Genomic DNA, 23,509 nt, shown 5'->3' on the forward strand with positions numbered 1-23,509 from the left:
GTAACGGCACACACATGATAATCAAAATTGATACTCCCAAGTCTTACAGGCAACCATCTTGAATGGACCGGCCGCTGGTCAAGATGTTCTTATAACTCCAATGTCCCTCCCTCCCTCCGATACGATCTACAAGTTTAAGCGGCTTCAATTTCCTGTCAAACTCTCCTTTGCAATGGCAATAAATAAGGCACAGGGTCCTTCATTGCAATGGTTGGTTTAAATCTCACAGAGCAAGTGTTCTCCCATGGTCAACATTACGTTCGATGCTCACATCATCATCATTATCTAACATGCATATTCCATGCTAGCATGGGTTAGATGGTTTGAAAGGATCTGATGTGTATTCAAGGACAGCATTGAGCCCCAGTGTCTGCTTTGGGAAGGTTTTCATGGCTTAATGCTCTTTGTAACGCTTTACGGTGTGGACTTTACAGCATGGATTGGGTGCTTTTTTCCATGCCACCTACACTATTGAGGTCACCATGCAGTTTGCAGAACTACAAGCCCTAGATGGGAAGGGGAGCAGGGGACACAGATTCATGCTTGGGAACAAAGAGATTACAATGCAACAGTGGGGAGGGAGTTAGAGCAGATTCTTGTGTAGAGGTCTGCATGACTACATGGCTATTCACACTTGTAGATAAAAGCAGGCAGAAAGACATATACACATATGTTAGTAGGGGAAAGTGGGAGAAAAAGACACACACACACACACATATATATATACACATATTTACACACATTAATAAGAGAAAGGGATACACACACACACACATATTTACATATACGTAAGTTCAATTCATATTTTTACGATTAAAGTTTCCCCTATTTGAAACCTTTTGATTTTCCCCTGATATTCCAATTTTTGGCTGTCTTTGCATCAGTTTTGCAAAATGTTTGAGATGTGAAGGAAAATGAAATGAAATCGTTTTTAACTATGTTTTATTTTTAAAATCATAATATTTAATTTGAATTGACATAAAATATACAATAAAAATACATTTGAAAAAATTATTATTGCATCTCCTTTAAACACAATCACATCACACACCTTTATAGTATGAGACTATTTCTTTGATATATACAATGGTAATGTTTGTTTTGTTAAAGACTAGTGTAAAATATTAGTAAAAGTTGATCCATGAGCAATGCATTAAACACTCACATCCATCATGTATACAATTTAATGTGAGGAAAAGAGCAGTCAAGTCAACATTATGAACGTTTCTGTAAACATTGTTAATTCTATACTACACATAATGTTATGCAATACATACAATATATGTGAGATATATATATTTACACATTGGATACATGACGTACTCTTTTTTATCATTTATTGCAGTATGACTGATCTTTCTTTAGTTGTTGGAATACTGCACTAGCCAAGTTCCTACATGAAGTGCTGATGAGATGATCACCAGGATAGTATGTATTGCCCCCATTATTATTTATCATCATCATCATCGTTTAACGTCCGCTTTCCATGCTAGCATGGGTTGGACGATTTGACTGAGGACTGGTGAAACCAGATGGCAACACCAGGCTCCAATCTAATTTGGCAGAGTTTCTACAGCTGGATGCCCTTCCTAATGCCAACTGCCCTTATATATATATTTATCAATAATAATAAAAGGATAAAATTAATTGATTAATCAATTAATAATTTTATCAAGTAGTTCGGTACATTAAAATAACCTTTTTAGGTAAAATGATACAAATATTTTATAACTATAAACATAATTATAATCAGGAGTCAGCTAACTGCTTCGCCACACACTGAATTTAGAAATAGGAGTTAAAATGCCTTTTCTATTACCATAAAGTGTGTTACTGTCTGGGAGATCTTTATGGTAACAGAAAAGGCATTTTAACTCCTATTTCTAAATTCGGCGTGTGGCGAAGCAATTAGCTGACCCCTGATTATAATTATGTTTATAATTATAGAATATATATGTAATATAATATGTGACAATTATTCGGTTGCCATAATGAAACTCCAAGTTTCAGATGTTGGGGTGGAAATCTGCTCCGGCATCTTGTCAGTTATTAAGACATTTTTGTTTGTCTTAATAACTGACGAGATGCCGGAGCAGGTTTCCGCCCCACATCCGAATAATTATGGCAACCGAATAATTGTCACATATTATATTACAGATAAATTCCTCTATTTACATAATATCAAGGTCTCATTAACTTTTTTGTTGTCATACTATTACTATTAATATATATATATATGTTTGCTTTCTTAAAGACTAGTGTGAAATATTAGTAAAAGTTGATCCATGAGGCTTACAAAAAAGTCGATTTGTTCGACTAAAGGCACTGCTCCAGCATAGCCACAGTCAAATGACTGAAACAAGTTAAAGAAAAGGATGTGTGTGTGTGTGTGTGTGTGTGTGTGTATATATATATATATATATATATATATATATATATATATATATATATATACACATATACACATACACACACACATGCCAATATTGAATAATGAGAATGAGTGCTTAACACCACATTGGTGGATAAATATTTTATATATGTGGGTGAACAAGGACACCATTGGTTTCATGCCAAAAGAAAATTTCTCAGCAATTGCTGAGAAATTTTCTCTCCGCATGAAACCAATGGTAGCCTTGTTAACCCACAAATACGGTATGTAAATATATATGTATGGGGTGAGGTGTACATATATTTAACAAAGGAATATTAGCTACAGATTAGTTATACTACATTTAATACACATAAGGAAAAGAATGAGCAAAAAAGGACAATTACACACACAGACACACATTACATGCATGCACACGCACGCCACATGGATGCACGCACATACACACATCTCCATTGAAGTGTACACTGATGAGATTCTCCCCAACCACAATCTTCCATCACTGATGTACCCCAAGGTTCAGTTCTGTCTCACATATTGATATCTTATTTTCTGTCAGTTCTAACAACATGCATTACCACCAGACAATAGCCAACCTCCTTAAACTTTTTCATCATCCATATATATATATACCCTAAGCACCTTACACTAGACGTACATGGCCTCCATGAATATAAACCTTTCAGTGATCCTTTAATCGGGACATTACAAACTAATTGGCTGTGTGTGTGGTAAGTAGCTTCCTTACGAACCACATGGTTCTGGTTTCGGTCCCACTGCGTGGCACCTTGGGCAAGAGTCTTCTACTATAGCCTCGGACTGACCAAAGCCTTGTGAGTGGATTTGGTAGACAGAAACTGAAAGAAGCCCAGCGTATATATATATATATATATATATATATATATATATATATATATATGTGTGTGTGTGTGTGTGTGTGCGTGTATGTGTTTGTCCCCCCAACATCACTTGATAACCGATGCTGGTGTGTTTACATCCCTGTAACTTAGCGATTCAGCAAAAGAGACTGATAGAATAAGTACTAGGCTTACAAAGAATAAGTCCTGGGGTCGATTTGCTCGACTAAAGATGGTGCTCCAGCATGGCCACAGTCAAATGACTGAAACAAGTAAAAGAGTAAATCGACGCAATAAAGAAACAGCTTTACATTGTAATGTCCCTTTGCAGGAACCAGCCAGGACTAAAATTTTTTTAATTCACTAAAACTTCTAGGCTGCTAGACATCACAATTAATATCTTGTGGTGAAACCATTTGGACAGTATCTCTATATTTACATCACAAAAACTAGGTTTCTTAACACCAGAAATGTCTTCTATATCGATGAGTTACTACTCCCCCTCTATAAATCTCAAGTGTAACTCATGATGAAATACATTTGGAATGTTGCGACTGTTCTACACACAAACATGCTAGACTATAGTTTAATACAGCAAAGATGATTTCACATTTAACTTTACAATATTTTACAAAACACTTCAAGCAATTATGATCAGTTGATTATGATCTGCTATGATGTTAGCAAAATAGAAAAATAAATCTATTTTCTTGCAACTTTTGATTGAGATTCACAATGCAGTCTTATCCACGAAAGAGCTTTGTCTTCTTGTATTAGATAATGATTCTACTTGTCTATACAAAATTCATTTTGATTTCACACTTTTGGACAAAACTGTACAATATAAAAGATACCAGTGTACGATAATGGAATTACAATGGAAAGTGTTTAAATATAAGAAAACTTCCAGAGTTTTCTGAGCAGGTAAAAACGTTTTGTGCTGCACAACATTTAGAAAGGATCAATGATGATAAAACATAGAATGATGTTGATGTTAAAATCATGAAGTCATTTCCACGGCATTTCTGTAATCTGTGAGTTCTTTGGACAGTTTCATGCGAGTATAATTAGATGCCAAGATAGTCATAAAATGGGCCTGAAACAAAAATGAAATAACAATTAGTTTAAGAATTAATAACATTTACTTAGTGACTATTTATTTTTGAAATATTTCAATATTTTTTTTTTTACCATTTTGAGCGTGGCCGTTGCCAGTACTGCCTGACTGGCCTTCGTAGGATTTTCGAGCGACATCGTTGCCAGTGCCCTTGGACTGGCTCTTGTGCGGTGGCACATAAAATACACCATTTTGAGCGTGGCCATTGCCAGTACCGCCTGACTGACCTTCATGCCAGTGGCATGTAATAGCACCCACTACACTCTCTGAGTGGTTGGCGTTAGGAAGGGCATCCAGCTGTAGAAACTTTGCCAAATCAGATTGGAGCCAGGTGTTGCCATCTGGTTTCACCAGTCCTCAGTCAAATCGTCCAACCCATGCTAGCATGGAAAGCGGACGTTAAACGATGATGATGATGATGATGATATAATATGATTTAGTCATTGAAAATCAGAAGACACCAAATTAGAGAGACTGAATTCGTTTTTGATGAAAATAATAGTGTTGAAACCCAAGCAGGAAACACAGCACCCTCTCGATAACAGAGTCAACATCCACTGACAATGTTGCAAAAGCAACAAAAATTTTGAAAGACACAAAAATAAAAGTAATAATAATAAATGAGTAGAAATTGAACCAGTGCGTGTGTGAGAAATTATGGCAGTTTGACTCTCCCCAGACACACACAAATTCACATAAAGAATCTTGCAACCGAGATAAAAAAAAGTATATACACACACATACTGTAATAGACTCTGCAGTGTGTGGAAGTTTAAGAATTCATTAGTCAGAAAAAGTATGCACTCATATAATTGTCAATAGAGCAGGTATATTAACTGAAGTGTACAGTCTTATATATCTATTACAGACGATCTTACCAATTCTTCTCTTCTCTAGGCACAAGGCCTAAAATTTTGGGAGAGGAGACCAATCAATAAGATCGACCCCAGTACCCAACTGGTACTTAATTTATTGACCCCGAAAAGATGAAAGGCAAAGTCGACCATGGCGGAATTTGAACTCAGAATGTAAAGACAGATGAAATACCACTAAGCATTTCACCCAGTGTGCTAATGTTTCTGCCAGCTTGCTGATCTTACCAATTAGTTTCACATTAGGGCTTCACAAAGATGTTAGATAACAGCCCAATTATGTAACCCAATGTTCTTCAGAGTTGACAGTTAAGAAGAAAATATAGCGTTTATATATATATATAAATGCTATGTATTTACTTTGGCCATTCAAAGTATGGTGTATATTTTCTTAAAAAGCCAAGTAAAGGAAAAAAAACAGTAAAGAAACACTTCATTAAATTGTTAAATGTCTTTATAATCAAACAATTAATAGTTTGACTTACCATTGCAAGTGAGGTGCAAAATGCACCAATATAAGCAACAATAAAGAGTTGACCAGATTCTTCAGTCTGTAAAACATAACAAACACAAGTTTAAAATTTGGAATTACCATTAATTTTTATCAACTGTTAATTGAATGGAACATTTATTAACGATTCTAATCACAACTTTCAGGAATTCAACTTTCTTTCTCTTCATTCCAGCTTATGTATTTTCAAATTTATATTTAAAGATATCTTCATATATGCCTGAAACTGTAAAGACATCTGGTAACTTGACTGACAAAAGAAGGCTATGAATGACCCGCCCTTTTTTTCCTGTCCCTCTAATTGTTGTTTTCCCTGTCCGCCTTTGTACTGTCTATCTGTGTGGATGTTTTATTGTCCTCTTGCGTTTTTGTTCCATTTTATATATATATATATATATATATATATATATATATATATATACATATATATATATTCGTTTATGGTAAGGACACTGACTAATGAGTATTTTTGTGGTTGCAGAATTACTGTTATTATTATTAATATATATATATATATATATATATCATCATCAACGTCAATTCATTACAGAGAAAGTTTATAGTCATCAATTCACTACAGCGAAAGTTCACCGTCATCAATTCACCGTTTTTGGGGGTTTTTTTTTTCAATAAAATAGCTTTTAACTATTAATGATGAGATACTATGGATATATTTTCTCAGTAAGCTTTCCTTGTGGTGAACTTTCTTCACGGTGAATTATGGTGGTGAATTTACCTGTAAATGTTAAGTGGATCCAGTGCAATGAGAAATGAAGTGCTTTGCTCAAAATCACATTGCACTACCTGGTCCAGGAATTTAAACCATGGTCTTGTGATTTTAAGTGCAACACTCCAACCACTAGGCCACTTGCCTTCACATAGAAAGACCAGCCATTAATAATCCTTTCCACTATAAGCACAAGGCCTGATATTTTGTGGGGAGGAGGCTAGTCAATTATATCGATGCAGAGGGCTCAACTGGTACAACTTATTTCATCAACCATGAAAGGATGAAAAGCCAAGCCGATCACAGCAGAATTTGAACTCAGAATGTGAAGAGACAAAAGAAATACTGCTAAGCATTTTGTCCAGCTCAGTGACAATTCTGTTAGAGCAATTATTTATAATACCTGCTGAGCAATGTTTCAGACAGACAGGCATATTTATCCACCCAGCTGTCCACCTATGTAAATAGTATATGTTATCAAAAGTCAAAACACTTTACCATATAATAGCAGAAGCAAAAATCAGAATGGTAATAAATAAATACAATAATTACACGAGTACACATCCGTCGCAGAGTGGTTGGTGAGCAAAGAGGAGTTGCAGTCAAACCTCCGACAATTTTCTGGGAGCTGTTACTAAATATACCTGTATGAGAGTATAAAGAGCATATCATTCAAATACATCCTAAATATTTTCATTGGTATTTTCATTCAATTTAATGTTTATAATGATCATCACCCTATCACTCATACCCCCATCTCCATCTCTCATCTCACTACCTGTGATGCTCACTAATGGTCCACCAACCCACCCTTACCTCCATCCACATCACTCTGCTATCCTCCCCTGTTCCACTCCACTAGACCTGTGTATAAAAGACTGCATTGGACCAACATCATCCTTCTACCCACCCACTCATCTCTAGTTGAGTTTACTATATCATCATTTGCTTACTTCTCTTTAGTTGCCTTCCCACATGGTCAAGACATCAGTAAGCTCTATGTGAGTCAAGGCTTTAACAATTCCATTCTTTATTAAGCCTTCAGGAATGTTCTGTCTTGATCAAGAGACCAGTAAGCTGTATCTTTGTCAAGACCCCAGTAAGCTCTTCCTCAATCACACTCTGTTTAGATTAAGCTTTTATGATGCTCTCTTCAGCCAAGACTTCAGAACACTGCCTTCAGCAAGACTATAGTAAGATCCATATCAGTCGGTTTAAAAAGTTCTAGCTCTGTCAAGACTCCATCAAGGTTTTATCTGAGCCAAGACTTCAACCCTTTCGTTATTGTATTTATTTTGAGATGCTCTGTGTTTCTTTCAATTACTTTAAATATAACAAAGAATTTAGTAAAATAACTTATTTATCATTCAGCTAGAGTTAGGAACATACATTGTGCCAAAGGTTTGGTGGAAGATTTTAATTCAAAACTTATGAAAACAAGATATTTGTACTCAGAGCCAGAGCCGGTTTCAGCTGGGTTGGTAACGAAAGGGTTAATGGGATCTAGTTAACAAAAATTCTTTATTGGTCTATTTATGGCTTATCATCAACTGCCAATTAATCAGCTAAGTATTTAAACTCTGCTAACATGGAATCTTTCTTAGTTTTCACATTTTCTTAGCTGTAACCAAATTTCACACATAATATACTTTATCAAATAAAAGATAAAAAAATATAAATAATACTTATACACACCAAAATTACTGAGATCCATACAAAATTTTATATCATCTGCTTTTTTGTTGAATACATGTTGATTACAAAGTTCAATGAACATAGCATATAAAAGAATTGGTACAATACACGCCGATATAATAAGGATCCATATTATATTGCAAATATATGTTAGAGCCATTAACTGAAATATTAAAAAATAATTGTTAGTAATTTGACATACACAGTGAAATTCATTAATATCATTTATATAAGAAAATGAAAATTATTGTGCTGGAGGATTTTGTAATTCATAATTAGGTGAGATTATAGAAGGTTTGAGAGGAACTTCAATTCTTGTCAAGGATATGTCAACCTCTGTGGTGCTGGTACCAGATAAAATGTACTCAGTATACTCTGTAAAGACATTAATGTTAGAAAGAGCATCCAGCTACAGAAGCCAAGTCAAAAATGTAACATATGAGCAAGGCATAGTCCTCCGCTTCATCTAGGAGGGAGTAACTCTGGATAAACATTGACTGAGGCTGTAATGACCTGTCCAACACATATCAGCATGGAAATCAGGTGTAAAATGATGATGGTATGAAAAACTTACAAAGGTTAGAGATAAAAGTGCTCAATAGAATTTCATAAAGGAGTTGTTTGTGAGGAGCTTCAATAAGCTGTGTTTAGTAAGTACTATCAAGAACAGTCAAAGATTTGTTTGTGCCCAACAAAATCAACAAACCAAGATCAAAAGGAATCAAAGTAATTGATCCCTCTTTCATTGAACCTGAGATTAATATGATTCAAATTCAGAGTTGTAAATCACATGTTTTACAACACAATCAAGGTAGAATTAAGATTCGAACAGATTTTAGAATTCTTCTTTATTTTTTTTTTTCTATCCTTGTTGCACAAAAACTTGTTCAGTTTTGTTAACTTTAATGCAATTTGCTAACTTTTCAGCTTTGGTTTAGACTTTTTAAAGGAAGTATGATGAAGTTGAATTGAAACCAATAATTCTAAACTCAAAGACAACAAAAATAGAATAATAGTTAAACACTTACAAAAATCGCTGATGTCTGTCCCCCCATTATGCATGACATTCCACCATACACATGACGATGTGTGGCACCAGTCACTAATATACCAAATACAAGAAGGAAAACTACATAAAGTGCCATTGTAATGGCAATAATTAAAAATATATCTTGAATAGTTTCCAACCTGAAAAGAAAAATTAAAAACATTTTGTTAATATTTGGTTGAAAGATCAAATGGAAATATAATCTTATAAAGTGTTTAACATTCAAATTTTCATTCAGATGTATTATTTTCTCCTTAAAGTTTTCAATTGCTTATAAAATATCAATAATATAATTTAAACAATTGTTCAATAAGAAACCTTAAAATATTTCAGCTTATCAATATTTTGCACTTTCCCTTTAACATTTTATTTGGCAGATGCTTGGCAGTGTGGGGGATGGATTGACATTCAAGACTCTATTGTTTCTTAAAAAATGATAGATGCATCAGACCTGCCAAAGTACAGAATGTGTGGACGTCCCCATGCTGGACTCTCTCTTCACTGCATGGTGAGGGGAAATGGACATTTTCCACAATTGCCCCCCCCCCCCCCCCGGTCACTGCCAAGAAGACAAATGCTTTAAAGAGACGCACAGTATGAAAAGCAAAAGAGAAATGTAAGGAAACTAGGTACCATCACTCACAATATGATATGCCATTGTGTGTAGTACTCTGTTTTGAACACTACCACACTAGAGTCAATTTTTGAATTCACATGATTGTAAATACAGGAAGTTGATCTGACTTGTGCTGTCAAGTAATCTTATACAGGAATATCTTGCACAGGGATATAGCTTAGGTAAACAGTACTTACACTAAAGCAGTTGAAATAAATATATGCCGAACATTATCTCACACTGACCTCAATTGGTATGATTACTGTTGCTGCAAGAAAGCAACTAACTGAATCACCACCATAAACTGGTTAAAGCAGTTGATATAAATATACACTGATCCATTGTCGTGTGCTAATTGCTGAACTCAGCAGAGATGATTACCATCAATGCAACCTAGTTGCTTGATAAAAAAAAAACCCCCGTTATCATGAGGTTAAAGAACTTCAAGGCATGGCTGTGTGATAAGAAGCTTGTTTCCCAACCACATGGTTCCAGGTTCAGTCCCACTGTGTGGCACCTTGGGCAAATGTCTTCTACAATAGGCTAGGGCCAACCAAAGCCTTGTGAGAGGATTAGGTAGGTGAAAACTGAAAGAGGCCTATTGTATGTATGTGTGTGTGTGTGTGTGTGTATGTGTGTGTATATATATATATATATATATATATATATATATATATATATATATATATATATGCGCGCATGTATCTTTGTGTCTGTGTTTGTCCCTCAGCACTGCTTGCAACTGGTGTCGGTGTATTTACATCCCCATAACTTAACAGTTCAGCAAAAGAGACTGATAGAGTAAGTACCAGGCTTTAAAAAGAAATAAGTAGTAGGGTCAACTCATTTGACTAAAAATTCTAAAGATTCTTCAAAGTAGTGCCCCAGCATGGCCGCAGTCTAATGACTGAAACAAGTAAAAGATAAAAGTCGCTACTGATAAAAATAAAATGAATAAAAAATTAAAATAAAATACAAAGAAAAGGACAAAAATTTTAATTACCAAGACAGTCTGAAATGAAATAAATCTTCAAATATGGAAACTGTAAAAATTTTCAGTGCTTCGTACATGGTTCCAGCAAACACCGAAATGCTAATGACACCAATAATAGCTGCTATCAAGGATGCAAATGGGACATCACTTATCTTGACACGCTGACCTGTAAGAAAATCATAAATTTGAACTTACAAAAAATTTACTAAAGTATAAATGGATTTTTTACAGTTCAATCTCATTCATGCCAATCATCCGTTTAAACTAACAATTTATAATGGTATGTGGAGGCGCAATGGCCCAAAGGTTAGGGGCAGCGGACTCGCGGTCATAGGATCGCGGTTTCGATTCCCAGACCGGGCATTGTGAGTGTTTATTGAGCGAAAACACCTAAAGCTCCACGAGGCTCCGGCAGGGGATGGTGGCGAACCCTGCTGTACTCTTCCACCACAACTGTCTCTCACTCTTACTTCCTGTTTCTGTTGTGCCTGTAATTCAAAGGGTCAGCCTTGTCACACTATGTAACGCGGAATATCCCCCGAGAACTACGTTAAGGGTACACGTGTCTGTGGAGTGCTCAGCCACTTGCACGTTAATTTCACGAGCAGGCTGTTCCGTTGATCGACGTCGTAAGCGACGGAGTGCCAACACATTTATAATGGTATAAAACAAATACTTGATACAAATTGTGATTTCTTTATGATCTGTATCAAAGAATGAAACATGTTCTTAACACGTATGCAGTCTGTATCAAACGGATTTCAAAGAGATTTTTTTCAGTTGTTATTTAAGTCAAAATAATAGTACCTGTGAATTTTCAGGCAATTTCGTTCACTAGAAAAATTTCAGCATGAATGGATTAAACTTCGTAGAAAAATGGTTAATTCTTAGCTACTCATTTTCCAACTGCAACTCATCATTTGTTACAAAGGTAGCGAACTGGCAGAAATATTAGCACGCCGGGTGAAATGCTTAGTGGTATTTTGCCAAGGGTCAAATGAACCCTGATTGAGAACCACTGGTCTAGATAGTGATGCTATTTAGCTCCAGGTCAACCATTACTGAGCAGATATATGATCAAAGGCGTTCTGGTCATGACCATCCCACTTTTCCTTTTTCAATATCTAAGAGTATGGAGGTGCGTGGCCAAGTGATTAGGATGCCACACTCACAATCGTAAGATCGACGTTTCAATTCTCGGACTCCAGAGCAGGACATTGAAGCATAAAATCAAAACAAAAATCATCAATAGAATTCTTTATATATACATATATATATATATATATATATATATATATATATATATATATATACATGAAGAATTCCAGGTTTGATATAAATTCGAAATACCTTAAAATCTATTTTTTCTTTAACTCACAAGCTGTGGTACTTTTCACCTGTTCATAACTATTAAACGTCCATTCGCAAGCAGTTTTCCCTCACGTATATCTGCTTCTTACTAAATATAATGTTCATTTAGCACTCTATACAAATTAACTTTATTTTTGTTTGTCATAGTCACCTTCAGTGGAGGCGCAATGGCCCAGTGGTTAGGGCAGCGGACTCGCAGTCATAGGATCGCGGTTTCAATTCCTAGATCGGGCGTCGTGAGTGTTTATTGAGCGAAAACACCTAAAAGCTCCACGAGGCTCCTGCTGTACTCTTTCACCACAACTTTCACTCTTACTTTCTGTTTCTGTTGTGCCTGTAATTCAAAGGGTCAGCCTTGTCACACTGTGTCACGCTGAATATCCCCGAGAACTACGTTAAGGGTACACGTGTCTGTGGAATGCTCAGCCACTTGCACGTTAATTTCACGAGCAGGCTGTTCCGTTGATCGGATCAACTGGAACCCTCGACGTCGTCGTAAGCGACAGAGTGCCAACAACAACAACAGTGACCTTCAATTTTCACATCTATTGTTTACTTGTCTTACGAGTCTTAACCTAAAAGCGTAACTAGCTTACGTTGTAAAAACACGTTAATCATCTATATATATAAAAATGAGAATGTGTGTCTGTCTGTCTGTGTGTGTGTGTGTGTGTGTGTGTGTGTTCCCCTAAAACTCGAGAACTACACAACCAATTTCATTCAAATTTTACACATGTCTTACTTAGGGTTCCGGTTGTGTTTTAGTCAAAAAAATTTTTAACTTCTTGCATAGTTCGAGCCCACAGCAACATCATATCTCCTCCACTATTTAAGTATTACGTGTCAAAAGTGAGACAAAAACACTCATGTCAAATACTTTCACTTTAAAAATGAAACTGTTCCACTAACTGAAACAATCACATTTCGATACTGTAATGACAGATACTTTCACTTTAATGGTGTGTGTGTATATATATACAGAGAGAGAGAGAGAAAGAGAGAGAGAGATGTATATGTATACATATACATGTATATGTATACATATGTGTAGATGTATATATATAGGTGTACATCTAATATGTACACATATAAATGCATACAGATATCTATACATATATACACCCATACACACATACATATATATGCACACAAACACACACATTAGTCATTTGTTTTCTTATCCAAAACTACGTCAAAAGTATTGAATGGATCTTTAAGAAATTTGGAAATTATATTCTATGCATAATGGCCATAACCCCCATGAAAATTCATATGTTTTTGATGTTGATGAAATTTTAACCATACAGATTACACACAAATAAAGTAATATTTCTAAAATTTTTTCTTCTTAGAAGTTACAAAGACCCCTTCATGGGGACTTCACACCCACAATTTAGTCATTTTTCCTAAGCAAAGACAAATACAGTTGTACCATTGGTAGCTATAGGGTCATTATTTGTAATTCAACGGTACAACAGTGTAAGACTATCCTTTCAGATATACTTACATTGTGATTTCTGCAATGTAGTGCATAAATTGTCAAGTAAATGAGACTCATCTTTGCCTCCACTGATTCACTTGCAAAGTGATGAGTAAAATTATTTCGTTGCAGACCTCCTTTGAGTCTTTTTATTACCACTGCGACACATATAGTCCCCAGTTGGTAACATTGATTTCAAGGCCTTCCCAGATGAGTGACTGGTTGTTCTAAGACATTTATTGATTGTAAATATTTTCTGCCCAGTTACCTATCGGTAGAGTGGCCATTTGCAAACTCCAGAGGCGACACTTTCATTTCCCCTTTACTCCAAACGTCACACATGCCCTTCCAATTGCTATAGATCCATAATGCATCTTAAAGCTGTACCTGTCACCTGTATGGTGAGGAATCCTACATTGGGGAGTAGTAACGACTAGGCTACTGTAGCTGACTGATTATCGTGATCATTCGTCTTTTGTTTTCCTGTAGCTTTGCTCTCTTTTACAAACCCAGTGAACATACATATATTTCCTATTTTAAAGAAATTCAAAAATACATATTACACACAAGTTAAAAAGATTCCCAACAATTAAACTTCTCTGGTTGACATTAATACACCCATCACCAATAGGGGCCTTAACTCCCACAATTTTCAGCTCCATGAGCTCCATTTTTCAGGAGCAAAATTCTTTTAAGGTCCATGTAGTGTCTTAGGCCAAAAAAATTTTTAACTTCCTGCATAGTTCGAGCCCACAGCAATATCTTATCTCCTCCACTATTTCAGTATGATGTGTCAAAAATGAAACAATAACATCACTCTACTGTAATGTCAGATACTTTCACTCTAACACTGAAACTATTCCACTATTTCAGTATTACCTGTAAAAAGTGAAACAATAACATGTCGCTACTGTAATTTCAAATATTTTCAATTTCACACTGAAACTATTAAAGTGAGACTATACTCTCACATATATACAGGCATACTATAAGACCCAAGTAAAAACATTCCCAACAATTCAACTTCTCTGGTTGACATTAACACCCCCACCCCCAATAGGGGCCTTCATTCCCACATTTTAGAGCTCCATTTTGCGGTAGCAAAATCTTTTTTACAGGTTCCAGAAGACTGAAATTTTGGAATATGCACATAAAGATCAATAGTATGGGATACATGTCTCATGATTAGAATTTTTTAGGGTGTGTAAAGAGGGAAAGAACCCTCATGTGCAATTTTGATGAAATTCGAATCATATGTATTCCAGTTCCTTACAGAAAATATAACAGAAAAGTCTCATTTTTCAATTGCATGTAACACGGGCAACGCCGGGTATCTCTGCTAGAATGTAATAAATCTTGTCTTTTTGACAATTTCTTTGTTTCAGTTCCTGAATCGAATTTACTTACAACTTTCATTTGTCATATTGAGTAAATAAATGCATGGACTGGCTTTTCTGAAATTTGATTCGCTATGAGTCATACCCACCGCTGAATTACTGAAATGATTACTGAAATAAAAAACATGTTGCTGAGCCGTTATGTGACTCCTTTTCATGAGCAGACGAAATGTCCCACCGTCGCCAATAATAAACTCCTAACGAAATTCTACGTGATCGTTAGATTTGTTAGAAATAAGAACCAAATATTCATCAGATTATACCAAAACATTGTGAAAAGAGAAGATCAATTGTATAATGTAGTCGTAGACACACAAAAAGTCGAGATGGTTATGATTGGAATGTCCTTGATTGTACACCTGTTAAATCATAATTGACTCGAGTTAAACAAGAACATCAAACTCGCTACCTTCTCTAAAATAAGGATCACATACTTTAAATTCCTAAACCAGAGAACAGCTTACAATAACGATAAGATGGCTACTTCTCGGGTGTAAACTGCACAATTAAACTTAGCCATAGGCCAACATAATGTATGTATACATACAACAGTGAATAGTGATGACAATAGCTTGAGAACTGAAGAGTTTTTTATTGATATGACGGCGATACCATAATTCTTAGTTCAAATTAGTAAATATATTGTTCTCTACTTACATATTTTGAACATAAGTAATTGGGATTCAGTTACAATATTTATTTTGAATAAGATTTGTAACTTACTCTTTCGGGAATCTTTGATTTTATATGCACCTAAGACCAAAAAATCGCCATTCTTTCCTAGCTGGAAAAGCAGTCTAAGTTCTCAGAAACATCGAAAACAGGAAATAAAATTGTTCCAAAGTTCCATTTTATCAATAATAGTGTTTTTGCCTTCAATTGTCGTTTAAATGGTTCACCAAACCCGATCGATCGTTACTTGGAATAACTTACTACAAATCGTATACATGGAAGTACATACTTGAAAACACACACTGCCCTTATATATATATATATATATATATATATATATATATATATATATATATATATATATAACTTACAATACATTTGTGTTGTTATTATTCGTGATTATTTGAACAGTTTCTCGTCACTAATTTATGTACTGAAAAATCTCTTCGCCAAATTATCATTTACTTACGTAAAGTGATAGAAAATGCACATATTCTCAAATCAGTATTGACAATACTTACCCATTTTTTTAAGAAAAGGTGCAGAAAATCAGAAGGTATATCCAGGTAAAAAAAAAAATTAGTCCGACGGCAACATTTAAAATGTGGAAAGTTATAGCGTGACGTTTGGGACAAATGATATGAGGAAATGACGACACCTGTTGTCACAGGTAGGAGTTAGTTATAAGGAAGGTGAGATAAACCTGGTGGGAGTGGCTAGTAAGTATATCACACACACATAATACATACAAACATATGTATGTATGTATGTATGTATTCATATACATATATACGTGTATGTAAGTATGTGTGTGTGGGTGTATTTATGGAGATAATAATCCTTACTTAACGTTATTGATAATTTCGTGGCAAGTGCGATTATAAAAAAATTGTCAGTTTTGAATCTGTTGTTTTGGTTTAAATACTTGACCTACTATCTGTTTGGCTGTCTCAACTTACAATTTTCATTTAACCCGTTTCAGATCAACTCGCCCCGCAGAAAGGCAAAGAGTTACTAGAAAATGAAAAGGGTAAATTGTTTCGTGAAAATCGTCCTAGGAAGATCAAGCAAAATCTGCTGCAAAAGAAGATTAATTGGTTTCTGTTGGTGCTTTAGTTTTCATTTATGTCAAGTATTGTCGTACGTCGAAAGAATTATAACTTCGTGAAGTATCATACGTTCCAGTGTGGTCCAAATGATCCAAGTGTGAAGAGTCTGTTGGATTCTCGTCCAGTGAGCAAATTGGTTCCGTTTGCACTGAAATACCGCGCAAGTTTAAATTCTACGGAAAGAAAATAAAAATATTGAAATCAACAACGGGTCCCAGTCCTGTCGTGCCCAACTCGAACGCAAACGAATAGAAAATGTCCTTTTCATGGCTCAGTCTCAGCCTAGCGCTACATGTTTTCTATCAGAGGTTCAGAAAGTGTACGATGTACATACGTTGTAAGAACATTCTCAGATTACAAGTAGATGGGTATTGTAGTATAAAGATAGTTTGCTTATAGTTGGATTCAAGAATTAGAAATGGCTTATTCATAGAATGCTTAATTCTTGCGTGACAAAGCTTAGCACATACCAGCAAACGTATTTTTTGTTGTTTACACATAAGAATGGCACTTCTTAGTGAACGATGAACGACTGTTTCAATATCTACAGTTCAATGACGTCATTGAGCGCTCGTCTTGGTGTTTTTTTTTTTTTTTTTTTTTTAATTCCTATCGTCTATAAAGAGGATTTCTTCTCTCAGACAAAGGTCTTTCTACGTTTGAGTGTATGCAAAAATGTTGAATATGAATCTACATAGATAAACACATATACGAAGGGCTGCTGAAAAGTTCCTGGCTTTAAGGATGTCGCAAATGACCTTGTTGGAGTCCTAACCTTTTGAGTTCTTTTACAGGGCTTAGAAAAACTGAAGGAACATTGCAATGAGTGTGTGAATCTGAAAGGGGAATATGTTGAATTAAATCACAATTAAGCAATCCTCCTTTATTTTTATTTTTACCCAAAGCCATGAACTTTTTAGTGCCCACAGCCATGAACTTTTTAGTACCCACTCATATATTTCCCTACACAATAGTGAAAAACGTTCTTAACTTATAAAGCTAACACTTTTGAAAATAAGAAATTTGTTTTTTAAAAAAGAGAAAAAGCGTGTTCCGACATAAAAAACAAATATTAATCACCCTTCTCTCTCTCTCTCTCTCTCTCTCTCTCTCTCTCTCTCTCTCTCTCCCTCTCTCTCTCTCTCTCTCTCTCTCTCTCTCTCCCTCCCTCCCTCTCGGTACGTACGTAAACTTTGCCTTTCATTCTTTTGGGCGGGGGTCAATAAAATAAGTACCAGTTACGCACTGAGGTCTATGTAATCGACTAGCCCCCACCCCTGAAATTGCTGACCTTGTACCAAAATTTGAAACCATTATTATTATTATTATTATTATTATTATTATTATTATTATTATTATTATTATTACTATTATTATTATTTATTGTCTTTGCTCAGCTTCTAATGCTGGAGATGTACTATGGTGTCAGCTGTTCACTACCAGTGAACAAACTTAACACCTTTTAGTTTTCGAGCACCATCTGTAGTATTCAAGCAGTGCCGTTTTCTGCAAGTGCTCCACCCTTATTGCAGCCCCTATTTGTTCCATGTACTTCTCAAGATTTTTACTCACTGTTCCTGGGGCTCCGACAATTATTGGTACTACTACCACCTTTTTCAGCAACAACAACTGCTTAACCTCCCAAGCTAACCTGTCATATCTATCGACTTTCTTTCCATATGACAGGTTAGCTTACGAGGTTATTATTATTATTATTATTATTATTATTATTATTATTATTATTATTATTATCAACATCATTATTGTAACTGCTATTGCTGTTCCTGTTGTTGCTGTTGCTGTTGTTATTATTAATTACAGGGAGGGAGTTCAAATGCTCCCAAAATTGACTTTGCTTTTTCTCTTTTAGGGCTAATGAAATAAGTACCAGTCAAATATTGGGGGTTGATGTAATCAATTAGAGACCCTTCTCCCAAAATTTCAGGCTTAATTTTTCAGAAATAATAATTCCTTAACTAGAAGGAATCATTATTAACTGCAGAAATCATTTCCCACTCACCTCCCCTCATTTCCCCTCTGTAACTGATTGTGTTATTTCAATAAAGTAATTATAACAACTTTTCAATGGCAATTCCTGATTTTCCTTTCTTTCAAGTCAAAACTTTAGAACGTATCACAGAGTGTTACTGTTTGTCTTGTGATAAACCTTTGGATAGTTCCTTCTTGTCTTTCATTCATTCTGTAAGATCTACCAAGATTAGGACTATTGTCTATCATACCACCATGTATGAATCATTTTGCACAAATTCTTACATTGAACCAGTATGATTAGCTCAACTTGCTTGAAATAGCAGCCAAACCTCCCTAAATTTACGTTCTATATTCTTTACAAGTTAGTGAAAAATTAGATTATGTTGGTCCTTGATACAGTATTCCTAAAAACCAAACAAACGATAGGGGGATCATTATGATCTTAGGACTAGCTGAACTAAACAACGATAACTGTTTTATCGATTCCATATTATCATGCGTATTCATTCCTCTAGAAAACAATGTTGCAAAAACAGTATGTTTCTATTCATATGGACTCAGGCATGGCTGTATGGTTAAGAAGCTTGTTTCTCAAACTTGTGATTTCGGGTTCAGTTCTACTGTGTGGCACCTGGAACAAGTGTCTTGTACTATAGCCCCGTTCGGATTTTGTAATTCCCTCACATTATAATATATATATACAAAATATATGCAGACATACATACATATATAAATATATATATGTGTATGTATATATAAATATATATATATATATATATATATATATATATATATATACATAAATATATATATAAATACATACACATAAATATATATATATATAATAATATTAGGGACAAAATCCAAAATTACAGGTAAAAACTCAATTAAAATAAATTTATAAAAAATTAAAATTAAATTGAGCTTTACAGATTAATATATATATGTGATAGTGGATTTTCATCGATGAGTTCATGAAACTTGGTCCTTTTCCCTAAAACTATATATATATATATATAATATATATGTATGTATATATATATATATATATATATATATATATATATATATATATATATATATATATATATATATATATATATATTATATATATATATACATATATGTGTGTAAATGTATGTATGTATGCATGTGTATATTGAGATGGATAACACTAAAAGCAGCAGATGTAAAACTAACCACAGCTTTTTCTTCATCAATAGCAACAACAAAAATATTTAAACACTGAACAAATGTCAACTGGAAGTTACATTTTGGATGGAAGCAGTCCGTAAAAGTTTTCACTAATATATCAACTCAAAGAATTTCTGTTAGAACACTTCGTGGGGGATTTTCTCAACTTTGCTGCCTCGTTATTCAATTGCTTTTTTACTTTTCACTGAAAAACCGTCTATCTGCTACATTTACTTACCATTCATCTTTTTATTCTCTTTTCAAAACTCATTCTAAAGCAGTTATGATTATATTTCCCCATTTCTTGAATTATAGAGATTTGTTATGTTGTTATGGGAAAGTGTTACAACTGAAAATTAATCTTGACATTGTTTGACTCAATGTTTTACTCAATTTGATTTCTTTTGGCATGTCATTATAGTTTGTTCTTCAAGAACAGATGTTACAACAATAATCTACTAGAAATACCTATATTGCTAGGGGATGTAGGTAATACCACCGTATGGCAGGTGAAATTATTGCATCAACACATTTATACTCTATGTAGGTTGCCTGAATTATGAAAAAAGCAGGCTTTTGGGGAAGCATGAGAAACAGATACTTGAGAAGAAGACAACGGAAGCAGAGGAAGGGGGATCTTGGGAACCTGAAGAATTATGAAAACATATTTACTACTATTCAAGTATCAATATCATGTGTGTGTTAAGGCGGCAAGCTGGTAGAATCATTAGCTCACTGGACAAAATACTTAGCGGCATTTCGTCCATCTTTACGTACTGAGTTCAAATTTTGCCAAGGTGGACTTTTCCCTTTATTCTTTCAGGGTCAATAAAATAATACCAGTTGAGCATTAGGATCAATGTATTGCTATGGTTTTTCCAACAGAAGATTGGTTTGGAACCAAAGCAGCTGAACAAAGTCACCAATGCATTAGGCATGGCAGCTGCAACCAGCTCAAGATGGCTATGGTTGACAAGAGACCCTTTGCAGGGAACCCTTTGCAGACTGCCCCACTCAACCAAAGCATATAGGTTTCCTGTTTTAAAACTATATTAAAACCTTCTATAAAAATTTCATATTAATTTGTCACAAACATCAGCTTAATAATGACAAAGTTATTTTCCAAATTCTTCAATATTTATAAAATTAACTAAATGAAACCTGGGTATTTCATTAAAGATGTGGAAATAAAGGCATTATACTCAAACACTTAGAAATAGTAAACACTCTCATCTATATTCTCAAACGCAATATGAGTTTGATGCCATGTTCTCTGCTCTAGTTTTTAAAAAGAGGACTTCACTTCATCATAGTTTTCATTATTGCTTCAAGTCTTTATAGGGTTGTGTGGTAAGAAGCTTGCTTCCCAACCATATGGTTTGTGATTCAGTCCCACTGCATAACACCTTCTACTATAACCTTGGGCTAACTAAAGCCTTGTGGGTGGATTTGGTAGATGGAAACTGAAAGGTCATTGTGTGTGTGTGTGTGTATACCTGTGTTTAATTCCATTTATTTATTTATCTATCTATCTATCTATTTGTCTATCTATCTATCTATATATATATATATATATATATATATATATATATATATATATGTATATATATGTATGATATGATGCATTTTCTTGTCGTGGATAACAAACGAGAGTTCAGTAAAATAAAGCTTTCGTCATGTTCTTTAGATGTAAATGTGTCCCTTGAGGCTTGCTGGTGCCTTGCAAACCTTTTGGCAAATGAAACAAGCTGAGGATTCAGTTTGCTTGAGTGCTTGTGGATTATTTACTATCTGTTTTCTTGAGTGGACAGCAAGGCCTGCTTTGTTTCATGCCACAAAACTACAACAGGCAAAGTTTCCATTTAGAGGAGTAGTGTCTTGCCAGTGTGCCTTCATGCATGCAGAAAGTTGGTCCCAGTGTTCAAATTTTTTATGTATATATATATGTATGTAGGTATGTCTCTTCAGTTTTGTGTCTGGTCCCAGTATGGCATCACAAGGCAAACAAAAATTGCTGTGTACCGTGCATGTGTACTAACATCACTCATGTGAGACATGGATCCTTTACAAACGTCATGTAAAGGTCCTTGAATACTTTCATTAGAGATGTCTGAGACACATTCTGAATGTTGGCTGGACTTTAAAAACTCCAGACACACAGGTCCTGAGGAAAGCAGACATCTTGAATATTGAGGCAATGGTGCACAAGCACCAGTCATGTTGGACTGGACACCTTATTAGAATGAAGGATAGCAGGATCCTAAACAGATGCTATATGAGGAACTTGATAGTGGAAAGAGACCCCAACAGAAACCAAGGCTGCAATTTAAGGACTGTGTCAAGTCCTCATTAAAGGCCTGTGATATGCAGGAGACTGACTGGGAGAGCAATGCCTGTCATCACCACAGATTGAGGAAGCAGGTTAAGGAGTGGGTTGACACCTTTGAGAGAGCACAAATTCTGTATGAAGAATTTGAGCATGCTGCTTGAAAGCGTGCTGCTAGTCTAGTGAATGGGGAAAGCTTGGTTTGCAATGTTTGCAGTCGCATATGCTTGTCAAGAGCAGGGCTCATTAGCCACCAACAGAGCGACGAATGCAAAATATAAGTTAGTCCTAGAACACACAATGTTCTGAAAGGTCAGCAATGGTCTTCCTCGGTCATGAGTGGATGGCCCTCATCATGTATGTATGTATGTATGTGTGTCTTTGTCCCCCAATACTATTTGATGAGTGTTGGTTGTCATCCCCAATCGAAACCGCAATTCTCTGACTGCGAGTCTGCTACCCTAACCACTGGGCCATTGCGCCTCCACTTGCACTCTTTTAAAGCCTAGCCAGGCTCATGGGCCCGGTTTCCCAGTTTCAATGGCGTATGTGTTCCCCCCAGCTGGACGGGATGCCAGTCCATCACAACGTTACTCATTTTTGCCAGCTGAGTGGACTGGAGCAACGTGAAATGAAGTGTTTTGCTCAAGAACACAACGCGTCGCCCGGTCCAGGAATTGAAACCACAATCTTACGATCCTGATGCTGACACCCTAACCACTAAGCCACGCGCCTCCACAACAGAATAAGTACCAGGCTTAAAAAAGAAAAAAAAATAAGTACTGTGGTCAATTCATTTGACTAAGAATACTTCAAGGTGATGCTCCAGCATGGCCACAGGCAAATGACTAAAACAAGTAAAAGATATGGGCATGTGAATGCACAAACAAACAACAATAAGTAATACACATGTTCTTTATCTATTCATATACCATTTCTATGTTCTCTATTTAGTCTTACACAACTTAACTAATTTTAGTTTGCATCATTCCATTTAAAGTGTATGATACGGTTCTAATGCAAACAATAAAATAACAATCCAATGTTGAATCCATTTTCAGAGCAGCTGACAGATTCTTTATAGCTAGGCACCTTACCCCACTTAACTTAGTCAACCAAAGAGCCACAACCCCCAAACC

The 23,509-nt window shown here is 35.3% G+C and overlaps 1 protein-coding gene across 1 annotated transcript; it reads right to left on the bottom strand.

Moving 5' to 3' along the window:
- Nucleotides 1–925: 925 nt before the first annotated feature.
- On the bottom strand, nucleotides 926–16,428 carry LOC106867561 (neuronal membrane glycoprotein M6-a). The gene is made up of 7 exons (XM_089361807.1): nucleotides 16,271–16,428; nucleotides 10,839–10,995; nucleotides 9,200–9,359; nucleotides 8,172–8,334; nucleotides 7,029–7,120; nucleotides 5,724–5,789; nucleotides 926–4,345 (listed from the first exon to the last, which is right to left on the bottom strand). Exons 1-7 carry the CDS (start codon nucleotides 16,272–16,274, stop codon nucleotides 4,250–4,252), a joined length of 738 nt encoding a protein of 245 aa, XP_089217933.1. The 5' UTR covers nucleotides 16,275–16,428; the 3' UTR covers nucleotides 926–4,249.
- Between the last annotated feature and the right edge of the window lie 7,081 nt (nucleotides 16,429–23,509).

This window comes from Octopus bimaculoides, chromosome 13 (assembly GCF_046866305.1).
Source record: "Octopus bimaculoides isolate indiv1 chromosome 13, ASM4686630v1, whole genome shotgun sequence".
Lineage (NCBI taxonomy): Eukaryota > Metazoa > Mollusca > Cephalopoda > Octopoda > Octopodidae > Octopus > Octopus bimaculoides.